The sequence below is a fragment of the Cyprinodon tularosa genome, unplaced genomic scaffold (genome assembly GCF_016077235.1).
Source record: "Cyprinodon tularosa strain WSP-4 unplaced genomic scaffold, ASM1607723v1 ctg194, whole genome shotgun sequence".
Classification (NCBI taxonomy): domain Eukaryota; kingdom Metazoa; phylum Chordata; class Actinopteri; order Cyprinodontiformes; family Cyprinodontidae; genus Cyprinodon; species Cyprinodon tularosa.
In genome coordinates this window covers 1,090,427-1,113,785 of record NW_024038699.1, presented here as the reverse complement: position 1 = coordinate 1,113,785, position 23,359 = coordinate 1,090,427, and the positions used below count along the sequence as shown (strand labels likewise).

At 39.3% G+C, this 23,359-nt stretch overlaps 2 protein-coding genes across 2 annotated transcripts; both read left to right on the top strand.

The window, feature by feature from the left end:
• Nucleotides 1-668: 668 nt before the first annotated feature.
• gspt1 (G1 to S phase transition 1) lies at nt 669-14,943 on the top strand. The gene is made up of 14 exons (XM_038283469.1): nt 669-1,092; nt 1,342-1,386; nt 2,935-3,204; nt 3,292-3,325; nt 3,419-3,496; nt 3,571-3,751; nt 4,945-5,099; nt 5,273-5,413; nt 7,375-7,468; nt 8,208-8,288; nt 9,343-9,516; nt 10,223-10,312; nt 10,489-10,657; nt 14,165-14,943. Exons 1-14 carry the CDS (start codon nt 897-899, stop codon nt 14,215-14,217), a joined length of 1,761 nt encoding a protein of 586 aa, XP_038139397.1. The 5' UTR covers nt 669-896; the 3' UTR covers nt 14,218-14,943.
• Nucleotides 14,944-16,987: 2,044 nt separating this feature from the next.
• On the top strand, nt 16,988-22,341 carry rsl1d1 (ribosomal L1 domain containing 1). Its single transcript, XM_038283445.1, has 9 exons — nt 16,988-17,105; nt 17,347-17,486; nt 19,039-19,177; nt 19,278-19,426; nt 19,576-19,677; nt 21,354-21,447; nt 21,657-21,767; nt 21,842-21,994; nt 22,090-22,341. Exons 1-9 carry the CDS (start codon nt 17,034-17,036, stop codon nt 22,228-22,230), a joined length of 1,101 nt encoding a protein of 366 aa, XP_038139373.1. The 5' UTR covers nt 16,988-17,033; the 3' UTR covers nt 22,231-22,341.
• Nucleotides 22,342-23,359: the final 1,018 nt, after the last annotated feature.

Here is a 23,359-nt window from a genome sequence, read left to right as displayed (position 1 = left end):
AATGCAGATGGTGGCAGCAGTAATACTCTCAATTGGAATATTCAAAACATTTTATTTTTTTGTGGTTAATTATACACATCAATATGAAATATGATAAGTACAGAATTCATGCTCTTTTCAGAATTAGATTTTGTGTTATATGGGGTAAAGAGAAAATGCAAGTCATCTAGGAGTCTTTAGTGAAATCATAGATAAATAACAATTTTTAAAAAATGTATGCAATAATCAATTTATGTAGATATTAGTGCCTGTAAATATCAATTTTATGCGGAATGTTTATTAATTCAAGTAGGTAAGTAATGACAATGAAAAAGATTTACGCTCCAGAACTTAAAACTGTCACTATACCTTTTATCTAGAAATTATGGATATTTAAATACATGTGTCTACTTGTTAGCAAAGGCTGTAGGAAAGTATAGTTTGTCTTTATTTAGAAAATATGGATGTTTTGCTCTTTAATTTTCCTGATGGAACAGTGTAGATTGACCCTGAGGTTCTGGTTATCTAGTCACTTTCGGCCCCCCCTCAGTGTGCAGTGATTATGCCTGGACGCCCTTATACAAAATTTCTGGCTACGCCTCTGGTAGTTCACTTTAAATAGTGAAATATGTTTAATTCGTTGGTTTCATTTTAATATCCAGCAGTGGTGCGATGCTGCCCCCCAGCGGTGTTTGCAGGTCGTGCAGCTTGCTGTGCGTGCAGAGCTAACCGTCAGTCCAGAGATCCATATGCCGATCAAAGCCCGGTTCTGGAGGGTTATGGGAACTTCACTGAGCCGGTTCATCAGCGTCTAAAACAAACCAGCAACTTATCGCTTCTGAAAGAAAGTCCGAACAATAAAAAACAGCCGACCTCGGACGGTTGCGGAAAAGTTGTTAACTCTGGAAGAAGAAGCCATGGACCCGAGAGACACAGCCCCGGATTCATGGGAGCTGGAGGAGGATGCCGAGGCCCCAGCTCCGGCGGCGGAGCTCCCAGCCGCCTTCGCTGCCCTCAATGTCAACGCCAAGCCGTTTGTCCCCAATGTGAATGCCCCGGTGTTTGTACCGAGCTTCCTTCAGGCCAGCAACGCCGAAATGCCGGGCTCAGACGGTGGGTTGGTGTCAGACAGCTGACTGGAAGTTAGCCCAGCTTAGCTTGCATGCTAATACAGCTAAGTTAGCTTTGCTTAAGATAACAACGTTTCTCCTCACTGATAAACAAGCCCGCTTTTTATTCGTGGGTTGTATAAGTGTAATTAATGTGCTATAACCGAGACACGCCCAGCTTATTACGTAGAATGAGACAAATATGCTGTTAAATATATTTCTGAAAGTTCGGCTTTGTTTTCTGCCCTTACAGGTCCCCCTGAACCAGCTGCAAACATGGAGGTGGCAGACACAGCCGGTATGCGACCCACCACATGTTCTGTTTCTGATCGCGCTGTCTGGGAGCGTGTCAGATAACAAGCGTGGACGTGGGCTCAGATGCACTCATTCACAACCAGATTTAAATCCCCACGCGTTTTAGATCACCCTGTGACCCAACCTGTAGTGTGGATTGCTGCACCATATTTGGGTGTTTGCCTATGGAAGGTCCATGTGCGTGGCTCCATGTAGAAAAAAAAAATGATGCAACCTTTCTGCCCAGAATAGACATCCAGTTGACACTTGCTGTGATGTGGAGCAAGTTCTGCAGCCTTGGCCTCTTTTGTGTCCAGCAGAGCAACATGAAAATATTTTTGCATATTTCTCATTTTGCTGGTTGAAATACTGATCTCTGGAGCAAAAGGAGAGGCAGATGATCCGTTTGGGGACCTCTCCTGTTTCTGTATTTAAACCATTTAGCTGTTGATAATTGTCACTAATAGAAGTCTGTACCACTTCATTCCACTTTTACATTTTGTTTTTATTTTTCTTGTGTTTTGCTCTCTATAAACCATCCACCCATCCAATTATCCTAAGCGAGGTTGCGAGGGGTGCTGGTGCCTACCCCCAGCTGTCTACGGGCGAGACCATCTAAACCAGGGTTAAAAAACTATGAAGAACAAAATAATTTGTTTTTAAATACAAATATTAATTATAAATATGAGTTATAACATTTTGTATGTGTTTATTTCAGCATGGAATAATTACATCAAATTTCCAGACCAGAATGACACTTAAAGTATTAGTAATTTCTCTCCTTCTTCTTTTAATCTCCCATTTCACAAATATCAACATCCAATGTCATTCTTATATTTTATTGATTTTACTGAAAGTAAAGAAATAATTTTGGGTCTTCCTACCCTCCATGTCTTGTTTCCAGCTTTTTATTGTTACTGCACTGTCACAAGTACAGAGCAACGAAATGAACTCTCTGCATTTTACCCATCCCCTTGGGGAGCAGTAGGTTGCCATTGTGGGGTGCCTGCGGGCACTGTGATGGTTAAGGGTCTTGCTCAGGGACCCAGAGTGGCAGACTGTGGGAGTGGGGCTTCGAATTCAGAACCTCAGGATTCCAAGCTCTGTGCTTAAACCACTAGGCTACCACTCCCCCTAATCCCCTGGTTTATCCTCTGTTTCTCTCATGTTCCTAATCTTTCCTAATGGCTAAATAATTCAAAAATTATTCACATACACCACAGGAGAGCATTTTTTTTTTGTCTGTATTTAGGCCAATTTACATTCTACATGATTGAAGGATATCTATTTTACATTATCTGAGGAGACGTTTACCACCTTGATTGTTTACCCTCCCAACAGAGTACTAAATAGATTGCTTACTTGCAGTTTTGTGAGCTGCTTGTAAGTGAAAGCCATGGCCTGAGAGGTCTGAAACTCTTTATTCTTTTAGCCTGTTAAATATATGATAACATCGAACATTCTTTCAAATGATTGATAATGACTTTGTATGTTGTTTATTTTCTTTTACCATGGTTTGGGGGTTTAACAGAGACTTGTTTTGTGGTTGCAGCTCCAGTGGAGAATGGAAACACAGAGGCTGACATGACAGTGGAGGAGGAAACATGGGAGCAGAAGGAGGAGCCCGGGGGAGGAGAGGGAGGTGGGGGACATGAAGGCCTTGGAACAGAGGGAGGATGCGAAGAGGCCGGGGCCTCTGGGAAAGAAGACGATGAGATGATGGAGGAAGAAGAGGAGGAGATACCCATTCCTAAGGTGGCTCCACCGCCGCCTGATGCACCCAAGAAAGAGCATGTGAACGTGGTCTTCATTGGTCATGTCGGTGCGTATGGATTGTTTATATTAATACATCTTCTTCCTTTAGTTTTATTCATCTGAACGTTTTTTTCTTTTTTTTTTTTTTTATCAGATGCTGGTAAATCGACCATTGGAGGACAGATCATGTGAGTGGTTTGATTTTGGATTCATGTTTTTTTTTTATATGTCAACAGTTCAAACAATCCATTTTATGCTTTTCTTTATGTCGCTGTTTTCAGGTACCTAACTGGAATGGTGGACAAGCGAACCCTGGAAAAATATGAACGAGAAGCTAAAGAAAAGAACCGGGAGACATGGTGACTGATTATCATCTGGTTCTAGCTCTTTAATGGTTTTACGTAAGTCTAATCGTTACACTCTGTCGTTGCAGGTATTTGTCGTGGGCTCTTGACACAAATCAGGAGGAGAGAGACAAGGGGAAGACAGTGGAGGTCGGGAGAGCTTACTTTGAGACGGAGAAAAAACATTTTACCATCCTGGACGCTCCGGGACACAAGAGCTTCGTCCCCAACATGATTGGGGGAGCGTCGCAGGCTGATCTAGCTGTTCTGGTGAGGAGCAATCAAAGTACTGCACAGGTTGCTCACATAGAGTTAGAGGGAATCCATTCCAAGGTTTTTGACCTCCTAGAATAATTTTATTCACACATTTTGTCCAAATGAATAGTTGAACAGTAGCTGAGCTGATCCAGTAGTATCATATTTTAGGTTTTGTCCCCAGCTACTTCAAACATCTACAGATCAAACCTTTGTACCAGGCTTTACAAAATTATTCAAGTTTAATTGACTGAAAATAGCTTTTGAATTCAAAACTTTGACTAGGCCATGCTGTCACCTGAACCATTCTCTGTGTTTGGGCTGTTTGTTCTGCTCCAACCTCAGCATAACTCTGCCACCAACGTGTTTAGCTGTGAGCATGACATAGTTTTAATGCTGACTTTATTCCATAAAGGCTAAATTTGTCTAGACATCTACTCAAGGTGTAGGGTAAATTACATGTTGCTATAAAATAGGACTGAAACAATTGTGATAAATCTTTATTGAAATAATGGTCAACTACTGTAGCAATCAATTAATTGTTAACTGGAGTAGAGATTCTAAAACCTGCCTTTAGTTGACAGAGTGACCTGCTTATACCAATGAAGTAGTAACTATACCAAAATTGCAATAAATATATAGAAATATTTTCCATTTAAGATAAAAAAAATATCCAGAACTCCCTAAGTGGAAAAGTTTTAGCTTCACCTGGTTTAATTCTGTGTTAAATTTTCTCTAAGTAACCTTTGGACTTCCGGTAATCAATCGAAAAAAATAGTCGACAGATTAATCGATTTGCAAACTACTTATTATGCCGACCTACAATAGAATAAACAACAACCTCATTGAAATCACAAAGCTTCACTTTTAAAAAGGAAAACTTTTAAGTTTAAATGTTTCTGTTTAACGAGGTTCAACATTCCTACCATTACCATGTTTGGATGATGGACTGAACAAAGATCTGGGACACGTTCAAAGCTTCAAATATTAGTTTTAAAAAAATCAAACCCTGTTTTAAATGTCCACAGAACATCCATTTTGACCTATCCTCGCATTTTACAATCGTACACTACATCTGCCGCCTGAAATCCCCCTGAAGTCTGTAGGTATAAATACATCTGCAGGTTATTTTCTGTGTCAACAGAATTCAAGTATATATCTGCTTACTTGACTTGTTGCCTCACCTTGACTTATCCTGTTTATTTCAGGTAATTTCGGCAAGAAAGGGTGAGTTTGAGACGGGATTTGAAAAGGGTGGACAGACGAGGGAGCATGCCATGCTGGCTAAAACTGCCGGAGTAAAACATCTCATTGTTCTGGTCAACAAGATGGATGACCCCACTGTGAACTGGAGCCTAGAGAGGTAAGCTTAAACAGGTTTGAGGTGTTTCTTCAACTCAGTCCTACACAGAGACACCAGAACATTCATAACAACCTCAAGACGTTCTCCAAATCTTTGGATGTAAAGCAAAAAGGATCGTCCTGATGCAGTCTTTATATCTACCTTAAATGAGTCCTCTTGTTGCCTTTGTGCAGGTATGAGGAGTGTAAAGAGAAGCTGGTGCCATTTTTGAAGAAGGTGGGCTTCAACCCTAAGAAGGACATCCATTTTATGCCTTGTTCTGGACTCACAGGTGCCAACCTCAAAGACCCCGTGCCTGAGTGCCCCTGGTACACGTAAGTTTTCACTCTGGATCAGCCAAAGTAAAAAAAAATTGTCCAAGATGAGCTTACAGATCTGGTTGATGAGATAAAAGGGATTTAAATCAAAAGAAAAAGGACAAATTAGAGATTCAAGGGTGAGAAATGACTTCAATTAGGTAAAAAGACACTTTACTCGCCAAACAGAGGTCATCAGATGGATTTATTCATACTACCACCAGTTTCAGGATGATAGAATGATGAGTAAAGCACCTATTAATACTTTGCAACGACTTAAATTCATTTTGGTTTCTGCCTTTTTTTATTTATTTATTCATTTTTTATCAAATTCTTAGCTTTTAACACTAACTTAAAAAAATGTTGTTGTTTTTTTTTCAGCACTAGACTAAGACATATTTATTTGTCATTTTGTTACACAAGTGTAAAACAAAAAGAAATTTCGTTAAGAACAGCTCTCTGGACAATTTCATTTTTTTAAGTGCAGCCTTGAAAAATAGAACCAGGCTTTGGTCCCTGAAGTGCAAATTACAAAAACAGAACAAAATATAAAAAGACTGAGTTCAGTGTGTGAATCAGAGGACATCAGGTAGCACCTTCCTAAATAACAGAGCTCATATTATTGTTGCTAACAATGTTGTTTAAGGGATATTGTTCTTTACTGAATTACTGTCATCCAGTAGTGAAATGGGGGGTTTTCACTCAAACCAACACTAAACCATAGTGCATCACTGCCTCAAACATGTATTGTGGCAGTGCTCTCCTCAATAACGCAGATATAGCAATGTTAATCAGAGTTCTCTAAAAGCCGGTATTTACTGTGGCAAAAAGTCAGCTTTCACCACAGTTTTCAAAGCTACCAAACCCACATAAAACTAAAGTTCTGTATCAAGAACATAGGTATATGTTAGCGCTAGCTACTAATATGCTTTCTATGCTAACGAGCCACACTCTTTTATTAAACCAAAGTAACCAAAGTAAAGTTATTAACCAGCTTCCACTTAAAATCTTTCGCCTTCATCAGCTCCTCCCACCTGGAGTGGCCTTGTTTATCCTATTTTTTTCTTTTTTTGTCTCAGGTGTCGTTGTCTTGTTCACTTTCTTAGGGATGGTGAAACCGTTTCTTGTGCTGCTGCTGTTTTTGCATAGTCCAGCATAGTGCTGTAGCAGTGCAGACTTTCAGTCGTTGGGTTAGCATCTCCAAAGACCGTCACCTTTCAATCACTCTGAACTGCCAGTAAGGGGAAACCTGTTTTTCTGCGCGTTAGTAAAGTTTTATGTCGACATCTGTACGTTCAACATGGCGATTTGCAAACAAGTGAATAGCCTTATGTATAAAAAATTAAACACTTACAGAAATGTATGTGGTAAGTAATTAAGATATAAATTCACCAATAATAACACATATGTAAATACAGTCAACAGCTAACTGCAGGGGTTACTGATAGCTGCTTGTCTAGAATAATTTAGGCAGAACTTTGTTTGGTACTGGAACAAGGGAGGAGGTGTAACAACACTAAATCCTTCCCTAAAGTCCGGCAAGAAGAGGTTTCTGTTCTGTATAAAATCTGAATCAAGTATTAATATGAGAAAATGAATGGAAAAAGAAATATTGGTCAATCTATCCATCCACCCATCATGATGGTCATCAGTTGGTCATAATAGTAATATTAACTGAACTTTATTGATCTCACACTGGAGAAATTTACCTCTGCATTTAACTCATCCCTGGGGGGAACAGTAGGCTGCCATTGTGGGGTGTTCGGGGAGCACTGTGGGGTTAAGGGTTTTGCTCAGGGACCCAGAATGGAGGCTGTGGGGATTGAACCGGTACTTGCAACCTTCTCAAAGCACAAGCTAGATCTAGTAAAAATTAAAAATAAAACAAAAGTAATTAGAGTTTTTTTTAGCAAACATTTAACAGAAATATGAATTGAAGAATTGAATCCAGATCACAACTTCAATTTATTCTTTTTCAGAGGTTTGCCATTTATTCCCCACCTGGACAGTTTGCCAAACTTCAACAGATCCAGCGACGGACCCGTTAGACTACCAATCGTGGACAAATACAAGGTGAGCAGAAGACATCTTTTGCTTATCCTCTACGGTGTTTCTTCATCAGCTCGGAGTTTATAACGTCTCCTGGTTTTTGTTGCCTAACGTACTTCTTCTATTCGACAGATTAAAAACACAAACATGCTCTAACAGATGCTGCTTCAGGCCTCTGCCTGCTGCAGTCGCTCCTTTAGATAATCCACTCTCTTGGCGCTTGTTTTGTTTTCGGTCTTGGAAGAGACACGCTGTGCATACCTGTGGGATTTTTCTAGCTTTCACTTTCTCATTCAGCTTTTTTAAAATCTTCTTCTCATCTTTGTGTTGTTTTATGAATTTTTCCTGGTGGCTTTAGAACTGCTTGTGTAGCAGCTGTATCACTAAGCAGCATTAACTGGTGTTCTCCATACTAATGGGATTAGAGTTTAGTTAACTGGGCGAAGCTGTAACTATAAGTTAATGGAGCAACCTGTGAGCAGAGCTGAAGAACGACAAGACATTTTTTTCATTGTTATTTTATACTGTTTGCAGAACCAGTTGCAAATAAGCCTCTAAATGAGCTCAATATGTAAAATTGTGAATTTAATTGTATACATTTTCCAGGACTTCTTGCTTGTGAGCTCCTCTCCTTCTCCCTCCAGTCTGTCCTTCCTCTCCTCCTTTCTGAGCTTCCTCACCTCTTTGTTGATCACAGCCTGTACTTATTATATTTCCTATTTTAAAACATTAACTTAAAGTGATTTTCTTCCATGTGTTGCAGGATATGGGCACAGTCATTCTCGGGAAGTTGGAGTCTGGCTCTATCAGTAAAGCTCAGCAGTTGGTCATGATGCCAAACAGGGTGAGTGACAAAATACAAACATGTCTGCTTGGTGATACATGCAGTAAATGGTACAACTGAAAAAAAGAAAACAACTGAATATAATGGTAGAAGGGAAGTTAATGCAAATGATTGTAGAAAGTTGAGAGAAAGTGCACAAAAAAGGAGGATAACCTCAAACTTCAAAATATGATGAGCGACATCCATTGAAGAATTATGGGCACTTCACAGAAGCAGACTGAGGCTGGAGTCAGATCTTTCTGCACAGGCCCAGTCCTACACATGAACTGCAAGCATCTTACCTGAGCTGCTCAGTTGTTTAAAGTCATCTTTCCAACTGGAAATGAAAGCCCCAGAGGTTGTGGAAACATATAGAGGGACAGAATCCCCTTTTATTGAAGTCGCAAAGGGACATTTCACAATCTGTGATGATTTTGGGGTGACATAATGTCTTTTGGGTCTGATCCACTGGATTTGCAAAACCAACTCCGTCTACCTTTGGAGCACTTCATACTCCCCATACTGTGGAGATCAGTATCAACCTTTGCTGCCAAAGGTACCAAAAGTTGGTTGATTAATCACAGTGTCACTGTGCTTAATGGGCCTGAGCAGAACCCAATAGAGAAGCTATGTAATATAAAGAGGAAGAGGAGAGACGCCATCAAGAACCAACAATACAGATGATCCGCTGTCAAATCCGCCTGGACAGAAGCTCTGATTCATTTAAAATAAAAACCCAACCAGTTACTGAGAACAGAGAAAGGAATATATTGTTTAGAGACCTAACATTGCTGTTTGAAATATCATATTTTGCTAATCTTATAAATTATTCCAATTTTCTGAGACCCTGAATTTTGTAATATGTTCTTATCTATAAGCCATGATCAGCAAACTTTTAATATTTGTTTCTGTATGGAAGAAAAGTTCATAAATTATAATTTTTTTTAATGATGGACAAAAACTATTGAATATTCTAATCTCGTGCTTTACTTGCATTAACATTGAAATCCATATTCATGCTGGGCTTGCTCTGTTTCGTTACTGGACCACATAGTTGTGCTTGTTTGTGTTGCAGCACACCGTGGAGGTACTGAGCCTCCTCAGTGATGACGTGGAGACGGACGATGCGGCGCCTGGGGAGAACCTGAAGCTGCGGCTGAAAGGAATAGAGGAGGAAGAGATTCTCCCTGGGTTTATCCTGTGCAGCCCGGACAATCTGTGCCATTCTGGACGCACCTTTGATGCCCAGGTCAGCATCAAACAATCAAATCAGTCACAGAGAAATAAATCTATTCAATTTTAGATTTAAAAACTCATGCTTGTCAATTTTACAGAGATGAGGAATATAATGAATGATTGGGATTCAAATATTTTGTTTTTCAGGCCAAAATACTGATATACAGCACATGAAGAAAACTAACAACCAATAATGCATGATGGAGTTCAATATATGGTAGAAAACTCCATGCCAGTTATTTAAAAGGAGCTACAATACAAAATATAACAATCTTATTTCTTAAATATTTGTTTCTGTGACATATTGGCTAATTTATCTTCAATAGAACCAAGACTGATGCTGCTGTATTAATTCTACAGATCAATGACCTGCAGGAAAAGTCAAATGTCAAACCGTTTATGGTCCTGATGAAACTTTACGTGATATTAATGATATCTTACAAGTTTTTTAGGCCTCTTTAGAGAGAAACAGGCTTTCAGCATCACCAATCCTCTACCATACGCTCCCTAAGCAGACATGAGGTCCTTTTCCTCATAACCCCTCTTAGCAACAAACCCCTCTGGATATTTTATTGCCAAACAAAGCTTAGTCTCTCCTGAGAAAAAGCCAGGCTTCCAATCCAAGTTGCTATGGAGACCCGGTGATCCTCATATGCCCCTTTTGCAGAAACCTGTGTTGAAAATCGCTAAAATGTCCCCATTTGACCTTTTATATACAGATCGTCATCATTGAGCACAAGTCGATCATCTGCCCCGGTTACAATGCAGTCCTTCACATCCACACCTGCATTGAAGAAGTGCAAATCACAGTAAGTTGCTCATGTTTTACCAAACCCTGACAGTGCTACAACAGCATCAGTTTAAACATGATCATTTTAATTGTGCAACTACAACTATGATGAAGAGTAAAGGGAGTTAAAACAGCTGTTCATCATTCTCTTGGCCATTGTGTACTGTTATTAAAGCCTTGGAATTGTGACTTTAGGCATTAATCTGCCTGGTTGATAAAAAGACGGGAGAGAAAAGCAAGACGCGGCCGCGCTTTGTGAAGCAGGATCAGGTGTGCATCGCCAGGCTCCGGGCAGCAGGGGTCATCTGCTTAGAGACCTTCAAGGACTTCCCCCAGATGGGACGATTCACTCTAAGAGATGAAGGTAAGAAGTGGACTTCTGTCTGTTTTCTCTTTTTGCCTTTTTCAAGTGAAAGCTAATTTAAATCTGAGGCCTTTTAAAATAAAGCAGGATTTTGGGAAATATTAATTTGTTTTTTTTTATGTGTCAGAAAACCGTATTTATTTCTCCACCAGATTCTAGAATCTTGATCACATCTAAAAGGGAAAAATCTGCAGTTTAATATTTGGATTTCCTATATTAGTTTAATGCTAACTCTTTCTGCTAATTAGATTTATCCTTGCTCCATGTAGGGTTGTAACAATACTAAAATTTCAAACTGGATTATTGATACCTAGGAAGATATTTCATTATCTATACAGTTTTCAATAACCAGGGTAAAAATGACAAATATAAAAGGCGTAAAAAGTATTTTATTAACATATAAAAGACTCAGCTTTGTTTATCTAAATACTGAACATGCCTGCTTCACACTATCTCAGATGAAAGTTAAAGGAGAATTCCGGTTTTTAACACTTTTAGCCCATTTTCTGTAGTGTCCAGGATGAAATCGAATGATCGACACCAAAATTTTGACAATTGGTCCTGTCTCTGCTTTTTGGCTCATGCAGAATCCCCCCCTGGCTGCTTTAGAATGGCTTCCATTGTGCCTGTCCGATAATGTTCTTAAAACAACCTTAAACGTTCTTTTTTTAAAATATGCTACTCACCGGGTCGTCAGCGCTGTTCAATGACGTTCCAAAAAAAGTTTCATAAAGAAAAAACGTTCCTGTAGTGTTTTATTTAGCATTTTGTAAATCCCATTGAGTTCTGTTGGAATAGTCAATATCCCTCCGCCACCGGAAACGGAAATGGGGCCTGTTTACGCTTAGTTGTAGTCTTTTCGCAAGGCCCAAGTGTTTCTGCTTCACTCTGTGTACTCCGACGTCGAGGTGCTAACGTCTCTGTTAAACACTTTAAAAAACTCTGAAAATGGAATACGAAAGGTGGATTCTTGAGGAGGACATATTGGACTTTGAGTTTGACGGTAGAGGATACCGTCGCCAACTAGTGGTCTGGAGTGTGCAATGCTTCAGATTCGAACGGGAAGCGGAAGTTTATAAGCGGTTGTGATGTATCGGAAAAAATAGTTCTGGGATTTACAAAATGCTAAATAAAACAAGACAGGAACGGTTTTTCTTCACGAAACTTTTTTTGGAACGTCATTGAACAGCGCTGACGACCCGGTGAGTAGCATATTTAAAAAAAAGAACGTTTAAGGTTGTTTTAAGGACATTATCGGACATGCACAATGGAAGCCATTCTGAAGCAGCCAGGGGGGGATTCTGCATGAGCCAAAAAGCAGAGACAGGACCAATTGTCAAAATTTTGGTGTCGATCATTCGATTTCATCCTGGACACTACAGAAAATGGGCTAAAAGTGTTAAAAACCGGAATTCTCCTTTAACAGAAAGTTTCCAAACAAATATGAAATTAAATAAATGAAATTTAGCACAATTTTACAATATTTTAAGGTTGTCAGCAGTATTAAGCTGGGAATACACTGTACAATTTTTTTGCCCTTTTCGGTCCGATTCTCCAGTTGTGTGAGAATTTATCAATTGAGCTGACTTTCAGCCTGATCGTGCATCATGTATCGTACAGGGGGTAACGAGGGGCAATTAGCCTCTCACAACCACCTCCCGATCAAGAATCAAGAAAATCAAACTTTTGAAATTCAGTCAGCTGTCGAAAGGTGGTTGTGGGCAAATCGCTGTTCGTATGCGCAAACTTCTTGCTCTCAGATGAAAACCCAGAAGCATGGTGGGGGTGCAAATTAAATTGAGTTATTTCTGTAAAATTGACAGACCGTAGTAGCCACGTTTGCTCAGCCATATCTTTGTCCAAATACGTTGTCGCCTTTTCTTCTTTGGCCTTTCAGCACAAAAATTGCACAGATAGCCAAGGCAGCGTATTTCACTCTAGTGAGCTTCATATTTGAATATTGGGCAGTTAGATCGCATCAGAGCGTCGGGCAGCACAATGTGAGAACATACATTGGGAGCTGTGAACTTTGAAACCCTGCGGTTTCATCGTACAGTGTGAGCTGTAGCTGAGTATAACGATTGAAAAAAATCACACAGTCAATGCCTGGCTTTATTCTATGGTGTTTCGCTTTACAGATAAAGTTTATAGATTTATTTTACATTTCTGATGTGTTATCTGGTCTCTCTGACAAATAGTGGCTTAAGTCTTTGCCTTCATTGCGGCATACTCTATATCGAATCCTGTGTACACCATGATACGCATGCATGATAGGCATCACTTGTATCTTACAATGTTCAGTTATTTCCAGAATTATATCATACCAATTATTTGTTAAGTGCGATATTGTAGAATCCATCCTTAAGGTCCTAAATTTCTGTGTACAGGAAGGTTATGAGACCGCAATTCTTTGCAAAGAAACTTCTTTGCGTTCCCCTTTAAGAGTATAAACAATATCCAGGGCAAGAAATTAGCTCTGAATCCAGACAGCCTTCATCCTTGCGGGCGTCGTTATGAGACGGACACGTGCATGAAGGATGCCAACCAGTCAAATTTGGACTACAGCCTTCATTTAAAAAAAAAAACGATGTAAAACAACATTGCAATTTGTAGCAAGTGGTTGAAGTTATAAAACCCAAAACACATGAAGGTGTGTATGTTAGCATGTGTCACACAGACTGCATGTCACAAAAAAAAGTTATATTTTTGTTGTGCAATTGGCAACCGTATAGTTCCAAGCAGGGGTTAGGAATGTCAGGAGGTCCCTATGCTAAATTAGTTGATACCATGTAGCATCCTGCTTCCTAGCCTTAGCTCCTTCCTAACTTACAGTATGATTTAGGTAGCACTTATTAATTTCTGGTTGGCGTCACCACTGGCTGAGGAGATACGGCACACGGGTGGGAGTAAGCCTGGCTGTTTCCATGGACACATTTTTTAAACTGAGTTGCTGCTTAATTTTGCGCCGATATCTGGAAACAATAAGAAACTCTAAAACTGATGAAAAACAAAGTCACTGAAGCTAAGGCTTGCAGGGTTCCTATGAAGCTTGAATAAGGCTATCATTTTTTATCAATTTCTAGGTCTGGACATTTATATGTACATATATGTGTTTGGGTGTGTGTGTGTGTGGAACTAAACTCAAGCTTTTGTTTGTGAGAAAAACTAGGCAATTAAAGATATTTCTTATTTTGGTTAGACCAACTAATATTCAAGCAGAATCAGGATTCATAATTGTTTTTTTTTTTAATTTTAGATTTTTGTTTATAGACGATGCTTGAAAGATTCTAATAATTTTAATTTGAAAATGTTTGTGATGTCTGATGTTGCACAGTGTGTGGTTGAAGTCAGACAGAACCATTGCCAAGGTGGTGTCGTATCACAAGTATCCTCTGGTGTTGTTTTTAGCCTCTTTTATAATTCCTGGCTTAGCGTGGATTCATCCAACTATGATTTGAAGGGTGGGTGATCTGAAGTAAAGCTAACCTTCATTCTCTTTCTTACCAGGTAAAACTATCGCCATCGGCAAAGTCCTGAAGCTTGTTCCAGAAAAGGACTAAATGCACCAGCGCCAGCATGCATGGAGTTCTTTCACCTGTTACCCGGCGGGGAAACGCTGCCAGAGCCGACTCAGACAGCTACTCTCTCTCTTTCTCTCTCTGTCTCTCTCTCTCTCTCTTTAAAAACATCTTTGTTGAAGATAAGATGAACACCAACGAGGGAGGAGGAGGAATAAAAGTCATGTCACGTGAAGAAAAAGAAAACAAGACTGAATCAGTTTTTTATGATGAACAATATATAGAATGAGAGCCCAAGTCCAGTGTGTCAGCTTTCTCATATTGAGAGCTCAGCTATGCCACTAATGTAGCTACAAACATCCCCCCACCCCTCTAATACTCCCATGGCCAACTGGGCTATCGACTGGACCTCGTTTGGTTTTAGGGTGGGTGCTGATGCAGAGTCGTTAATGTTTAAAGAAGAATCATTTCAGAATGATTTCTATATCCTGCAGAAACATCAGAGTTAGCTCTTTATTATACTCAGAGTGCATCTCCCACCTTAGAAGTGAGTTTAAGAATCCTGCAGACACTTTGATTTGGTTTTAGGGAATGGTCCACCAGAATTTTTGCTTTGGTTCTCTCTCTCCACGTGAGATGGGTTATCTGGACTGAGCTCACACACAGAACTACTCTGATGATCCCAGGATGGAAACATCCTCACATTAACAGGCGCACAGAGCTGTTACATTAATGGAAACTGAAAATAAAGCATCAACCTGAAAATAATGCCTTTGCTTTAATTAATCACACTCGTTTATAGCTTTTACTGTTTGCTTCAAGATTTCTACACCAACTGGAATGTTTGCATGTTCTAGGTCTGGATATATAAAAAAAATTAATGTATCTTCCTTTAGTCTGTAAATCCACACATTTGTCTTCTAATCTTCTATTCATCCATTCAGTTATTCATTAACCAATTAAATAACTATTATTCATTTGATCTATTAGTAAGTTTTACATAATTTTTCAAATAAATTACATTGCAGGCATTAATCCATTCATTTATCTGTTTTCCTTCCATCCCTTCACCCCCATGTTCGTTTATAAAGATAAACTAAAAAAAAATAGGAAAGTGTTGCATCTGTCTGATAAACACAGGCTCTATTGCCTGAATTACCTTACTTCTACATGAACTACAATGACATTCTAGATTCATCTGTTGGGTCTGTTTTGTATATGGACCCCCATTTTGAAGAAACAGATTTTATAAACATCTTCCACAAACTTAAAGGGTGTGTTCAGTTAGATGAGAAAACCAGGGCAGCAGCATTGAATTTAATCTATCTGCAAAATAATTGTTTTTATTATAAACTTATTTAGATGACATTGTTGTGGCATACATTGTTTTAAACAATGTAATAAATATAAAATACAATACATCTGCATTTATTAAAGGTATAGTAGAGGATGTTCTTTTCCCCGGGTGGATCATCAAAATAAGTGGCCCTCCCAACTGTCAATCATTCTGCTGATTTGTTTCCATGAGGCCGTTGTGCACGTCCACATTTTCACTTACAGGTGGTGAGTGAAAATGGGAGTCTGACATAGTGAAAAAATTGCAAATCTTCATTTGGAAATTAAGCTTGTATGAGAGATGAAAACAGAAATGGGCTTGTGCATTCTCTTTCACGTGTTTGATAGGCGTTCCCTTGGAAGCAGGTACAGGGTAGTGCATGTTAGTGCATGTGCTTTTTTTTTTAAGTGGAGAGGGCGGGTTTTCTCAAAAATTTATGAAAATCCTCCAGTACACGTTTAAACATTACTACACAAAAGAAAAAAAATTATTTGTATAACTTTCCTCAAAGCAAAATATGTCATAATATAAGGTGCAGGCTGAAGCCTGAGCTTATAGTTGAGGTACACTGTATTCATTTCTCATACTTTATTTCTGAGGGTGAGGATAGGTTCTGAGTACCAATATTTTGGCTTTGGTAACGAGTGTTTATGTTTTGTGCTTCATTCAGTTTTGTGCTACTAATACAGTTTTAGGACTGTGGGGGGTAATAGTTGTACAAATGGAAGGCGGAAAGAAGAGGAAGTCATATCTCGCCTTAGAATTGGTCATACTGGACTTAATAGTTCTCTTTTCAAAATAGGGAAACATGACACATGGACTTGTAATTACTGTGATCAGATGAAAACAGTGGAACATGTATTATTTGCAGTGATGGGAGTAACAGCGTTGAAACACACGGCAAGAAGGTGGGGACCGGGTGTTGAGGGTTACGGGGGCAAGAAACGCTAAAGTAACGCAATAGTTACTTTTACTAGTAACTAGTTACTTTTATTGTGGATTAACTCAGTTAGTAACTCAGTTACTTTTTGGGAGAAGTAACTATAACTTATTACTTTTTCAAAGTAACGTGCACAACACTGATTATTAGAATGTGATAAATATTCACAGGAACGTCAGCTCCTAAAATCAACACTAAATAGAGAAAAAAAAAAGGATTTCCAATAATAATCCTTTTAGGAAGTAAATCAAATTCTGCTAGAAATCATTTAATTAAATAAAAAAAAAAACACTGGATTATTTATTCGTATTTAAAGTAAGAATATAAGTGATGTGTATGCATGTGCATATACATATTAATTTATATGTGAGTTTGTATGGATATTAATTAATGAATAATATGCAGATTCGTTCATACCATTGAGGTATGAATTTATAATTTCCCGCTGACATCATTGATGACACCACTCCAGTCTGGTAGGTGGCGGTAAATACACCTTCCGTTGGTTGCCATCTGCCAATAAAAAACATAACAAAAAGAAGAAATATGTGGTGACGTAGGTTGCCTTTCCGATCGACGCGCATGCGCAACTTCAACACATGTGAATCAGACAGCATGGCGGAGAAACCTGAAACAACGTTAGACCGGGCCCAGGTAATTTTCTTTACTTTTATTGATTCATTCGTTATTTTACCGTAAATGAAGCATTTATTCAGTTTTGTTCTGGAACTTTTTGTACTTTTGGTCCGATACGCGGTTCCGAAGTTGTAGCTTCACTGGTCAGTTCTCTGAAGAGTTCGGCTAGGAGGAAGCTAGCTTCCCTTTTCTCTTTTGGTGTAATCAGTGGAGGTGGTGAAGCTTGGCCGCTTTTAACTGGAGTTACCGCATTTTACAGGTGAAGAAGGCCGTCCAAGCCTTGCAGGCTTTCCTGAAAACCAAATCCAGCGGAGAGGCTCTGCTTCTGGACGAGAAGGAACCGATCAGCCTCCTGTTCACCTTTTGGAAGGTCCCCAGGAGTACTCAGACAATACGAATGTGAGTCCATGAACCCTTATGGTCCAGCCGGCAGTCACTTTCTCGTGATGTTTTTACCATTTCACGCGTTCCTTTTGGAACATTGGAGAACAATCGGTTTGTTGTTTACCAAGAAGCCGGATAGAAAGTTGTGAAGAAGGGTTAGGGTCTTACAAAATATCCCAAACGTGGAACATCTGACAGAATAGATCTTCTAGGCCTGGGCAGAGGATTGACCAAAACACGGACTTCAACCAAAACAGACAAGTAGAGGGCATTAGTCAGAGAAGCAGCCAAGGGGTTTGTGGTGACTCTGGAGGAGCTGCAGAGAATCTCTCAACAGGAAAACTGATTAGCAAACTGTGGCCCACTGAAAAGGGTTCCTAATAAAATCTTAAATGTATGAAAAGCACTGATACCAACAGTTATGAAAGAAGGAAATGATAAAATAAGATACATGTTGGATATTGACAACCCATCTGCTCAATATAGAATAGAAAATCTCTTTATTGTCCCACAATGGGATAATTGTGGTGTTTACAGCAGCAAAAGGTTATAGTAAAAGTGGTCTCCCAATGTGCACCTAGAAAGTGTATGAAATAACAGATGGGATAATAAAACAAATATAGTATTGTACTGTACAGTGTTTTATGTATGTCCTGTTTCCAACATTAATGACGTTTACCTGGTCTGTCCTTTAAAAAAAAGAAAAGAAGAAACGAGATGATTGATTGATGTTGATGCTTGACACTGCCCAAATGCATAATTTTTGCATCAGTGCGGACAGAAATTTTGCACTGCGCACCTAGGGAGATTTTTAGCCATGTAAACAGATCTGCATCAAAAACATGGTGAGCGATCAGCAGGAGCTCCTACTGGCGAAGGCTCATTCTGTTATTTATTATATTAGCCCATAATCCAAACTATGTGGAGTGGCGGCCTAGTGGTTAGGGCGTAGAGCTTGGAATCCTGAGGTTCTGAGTTTGAGCCCCACTCCCACAGACTGCCACTCTGGGTCTCTGAGCAAGACCTTTAACTCCACACTGCTTCCCGGGCGCCACACAATGGCAGCCCACTGCTCCCCAAGGGGATGGATTAAAGGCAGAGAGTTAATTTGTGATAGTGTAAAAAAAAAATGGAGAATAAAAAAGAAGCCTTTTTTATTTAATATTGGGATTACATTTTAAGGCAAAACGCAGTTATAAAAAATATCTTTTTGGAAAGATACATTACATGGTTTTGCCACATCCCTGTCATAAAAAAAAAAAAAGAAAATATCAATGGCCGTTTTTATCAATATTTAGCCGTCATGGCATCTACAGTTGTTCAGCTGCTAAGTCTCCCTTTCTTAAATAGGGATGAAAGTAAAACGAGCCAATGCGGCTTCTGTTTGTGAAGTTTTCAACCAGAACAATGTTTTGTTTCCTTCTAATGATCCAATAGCCTTCGGCTAATCTGTTTCTCCAGGTGTTTAAAAGCTGAATCATCCCTTTACTTCACTGTCAAATTAAAGATCCTGTTTGTTGTTTCCTCAGTTTTTCATACCTGTTAACTTCATTTGTTCTGATCTCAGCCCTTTACCTCATGGCCAGCGGACCGACACAGAGGAGGTTTGCCTCTTCACCAAAGATGAGCCCAAAATGACCCCAGAACAGACTCAAAGGTTCTATAAGAAGCTGCTGGAGGAGAGGGGAGTGAAAAATGTCTCAGAGGTACTTAGCAGAACCATGTTGACCTCCTTGACATGTAGAGCTGTTAAAGGACCCTTACAGTGTTGGTGACGTATAATTAAATCTACATTTCCTTCTCAAGATAATACCATTCACAGCCCTGAAGAAAGAATATAAACCTTATGAAGCCAAGCGGCGCCTGCTGGGAAACTTTGACTTGTTCCTCTCTGATGACCGGATCCGCCGCCTGCTGCCATCCCACATCGGGAAACACTTCTACGAGAGAAAAAAGTAATGAAATAATACACACGTTTAATGTTAGTATGACTTGGTCAAAGTGCGGAACTGATCAAATGTTAACATAGGACTGAGATATGAGCTGTCTGTTATGTAAAGACATAGTTTAAATCCATTTCACTTTGTCTTTGTGTGTTTTCCAGAACTCCGCTCTCTGTAAACCTTCAGAGCAAACATCTGGCCAGAGACATCCAGAGGGTCATCAACGGAACCAGTCTGACGGTCACCAAAAAAGGCTGCTGCTGGTCAGTTCCGCTTTCATTTTTCCAATATTTCCTGATTCTGCTGCATTTTAGTCAGAAAGCAAATAATCTATTCATAGACTGCTACATTTAGAAGAGTCATCAGCACCTCTGTAAAACCCCGCCGATTGGTTCCGTTTGGCGTGGGTCATACTGGTGCCAGAGAGACTCGAAGTGAATCCAGATGGTCCTCTTTATCAAATGGAGCCTGTCTCTACAGCTTTGATGCAGTAAACACCTAGCCTAGTAAACTAGCCCCACCTGCCAGTGGCCAAAATAATTTTGGGCGGGGAGTGGGTCTAGCGTCGATCAATACACCAGGCCCTAGAACTGGTGGGCCAATCACAATGCAAAGATGTGTTTGGAATTTTTGGATGCCAAGCGGGCGGGGTTTTGAGGGCGTGACGACAAGGTTGCGCAATGCTGGAGAAAGCACTTCAAGGCTAACTAAAGCTACAGTGCACAACTTTGTTAACAAATTAGGCAGATAGGTTTGCCGTCACAGGTCGTTGTTATATACTGATAATGTCAGCTTACCTCGGCTATATTCTGCAGAAGATCCTTGGCTTGTCTGTGTTGTGGCGGAGATTCTTAAAATCTCTGTGTTTTCGAGGGAGTAGGCTCCCAAGCTCTCTTTTCAGCAGCTGTTTGTTCTCAGGGGGCACCTGCTTTGACCTTGTTTTCATTTCACCTTCAATAAATTTGCAGATCTTTCCAGTCTATTCAACAGCGTTTTACAAGCTCGACAGACTCGATTGGATTTCCCCGGTGTAATCGAAACGTTCACTCCAACTTTCTGTAATCTTTCTACCACTGACCACGGTCGATTTGAACTTCAGAAAAGTTGTGTACTAGAAGTAGTGTAGTAGTGTAGTACACCGGCTAGTCGCATGTCTTTTTTGCACAAACGACAACAATAGTCTAATAGTCCAACTCTGTGATCCCAACAAGTTATCCACTGCTCACATCACATGCTGTTTGTTTACGCTCCCCCACCACATTTGATAAAACCATTCTCTGTGGGTCCAAGCTGGAGAGCAGAGGTCTGACTAAAATGGAACTGGGGTGTATCTCAGTCAGAGCTATGAAAGCTCCCTGCAGAAAATCTGGTCTGGTATGTTCATCCACATTCACTCTCATGAGTCCTAAGCGCCACAACCTCTTACGACACAGTTCAGAGCTTAAGGCTTGGATGTGGTTATTTGTCTTGGTTTTGGTGAAAATGGAAAACCATTCCATGAAGCTCTCTACTGACTGTTCTTGAGCTGACCTGAAGGCTGGATGAAGTTTGAAGGTGTGTAGTGATTGACTGCAGAAAGTTGGTGACCTCTGCGCAGCATCTCCTCCCCCCACTTCATCAGCAACTCCTCCACAGTCCCAGAGATGCTATCGTTCTTAATAGCTTCCAGCTTGTTATACCATTGATGATCTGGTGGAATATTTAGGAGTGAGGGGATTACTCAATTGGACTTATTACAGCATCACATCCTAAATACCTCGTTGAGGTCCTGAGAGCGACTCACTATTTCACACGTTTAGAAACGCTCTGCAGTTCAGTTTATTTTAATATCAGGTAGTGAGAATGTCTTTGCTTATATGTACAATATATGTTAATATTTAGTTCAAACTTTCATGTCTGTTTCCATGACTCCCAAGTGACATGTTGGCTTCCATTGCAGCATGGCGAGAATCGCCCATTCTGACATGACTGCAGATGAGGTGACTGAAAACATCGAAGCTGCGGTCCAAATGGTACTGGACAAGCTGAAAACGGTAAGTTAGGGGTTCATTTCAAATCAAGTCGTCCCAGTCATTAGGGCATATTTAAGCTGCAGTGCTCTGTAGGCCATGTTAGGTATATATTCACTATAATGGGAAATGAATTTGGTAAAATCAATTAAGAACATTTAGAGTTTTCATTTTGGTTCTAATGTTTTCCCTTTTTATTAACCATATATTCTTTCTAACTTTATGGATCCTAGAAGGGGCCCATAATGAAGCTGATCCATTTAAAGAGTCAAACTTCAGTGGCCCTGCCCATCTACACCTCAGACCTGAGCCATCTCAGTGTGCTGGAAGACGCAAAACGCAAGGTGGGAACTGAAACAATATTAATATATTTTCTCAAATCATTTGCAAATTAACCAGCTCAGGTGATTGTTTTCAGAAAGCTCCAATTAAAAAGGAGGAGAAGAAGAACAAAGCAGCCAATAAAAAAGAAAAGGATGTGACTTTGACCACAAAGCAGCAGGAGGAAGAGGAAGAAGAAATCCCACAGCTTGTTCCCATACAAACACCTAACAAAAAACCCAAACTTGAGGTTAGTACTTACACATCCACTGGAGATTCTAGTCATAACTTCTTTGCAAGCTGTTTTTGAACAATCTCAAATTATATATATTTGTTTCTTTCTAGAAGCCAACTAGGAAGAAGCCAATGCAGAAAGCAGCCAAACCTGCTGCTGTAAAGAAAGTCTCAAAAGCTCAAAGCAAACCGACCAAGAAGGCTGGAAAAATGGGGCAGAGAGGAGGAAGAAAAGGCCTTAAACGGAAATGATTTTCCTGCCCAGACAAAGACTTGGTTCACAGATGACATTTATCTTCTGCTCGGTTTGTTTTTCTACTAATTGTACTATAGAACAATTATTAAATCTACCACCTGAAACCATCTATGTTCATTTTATCATTACTGAAGAGGTTTTGACTCTAGTAGAGTTAAAATTGGAATGTTTTAACTAGCTTCCTTTCCCTGAAAGCCCAAGGGTTTGTTATACCTTGATAAAAAGAATCATGGGAAATATGTCTGCCATTGTTCTGAATAGAAGAGAAAATCATGTAGTTATCCTCATCTAATATGGAAAAGCTCTGAAGTTAAATGTGCTACACCTTCAGTCCAGTAGGTGGCCATCATTAAACAAACTCAAAAAAAGGAAAGCCTGACTAGGAAGTCCATGTTTTAAAACTCCATAATTAATTTACATTAATGACCAGGATTGTTATTTATTTTTAGCTGGGTAAAGTCATTTCAGATCTCTACAGATTCTAAATGTTTGGTAAAGATTGTATTAGAATAAAAAGAAAGCAGTTTATTAAAAAAAATTAAAATATACAAATTCATGTGTAATAAAACAATAACGCTCATCCCCTATGTAATATACTTAATGGACAAAAATCAAACTGTGTCCTCTCCATTAGGTTAAACTTTTTGCTTTAAAAGATTAAAAAATACGGGTATGAAATATCCATAAAAAAATAAAAGATTAGGAGAAATGTGAATGAAGTAAAAAAAAAAAAAACTGAGGCTCTATTCAAATTACCAGACTAACCTTGAAGCAGAAGCCACATCCCTAAAAATCCAGAAACTAATAAGCAATAAAACATTCACATTTCCAAAATAACTTCAATACAATTGGAGATATTGCATATCCTTACACATGAGCTTACAGTTGATCACTGCTGCAAATTTCATTTTGCATACACTATATATATACAAAATGATGAAAGTTGTCCAAGTTTAATCATGAAAACCTTTTTACTTTATGGTAAATATTGTAAATTGCCAGTAATCCCTTTTAAGTGAATTTAGGCTCCTGCAATATCATATAAAAGATGATGAAACACTGGAGTAGTAATTATTGTTGCATCCCAGGAAATGTGTAAATCTGGTCACTTTTTTTTTTTGTTTT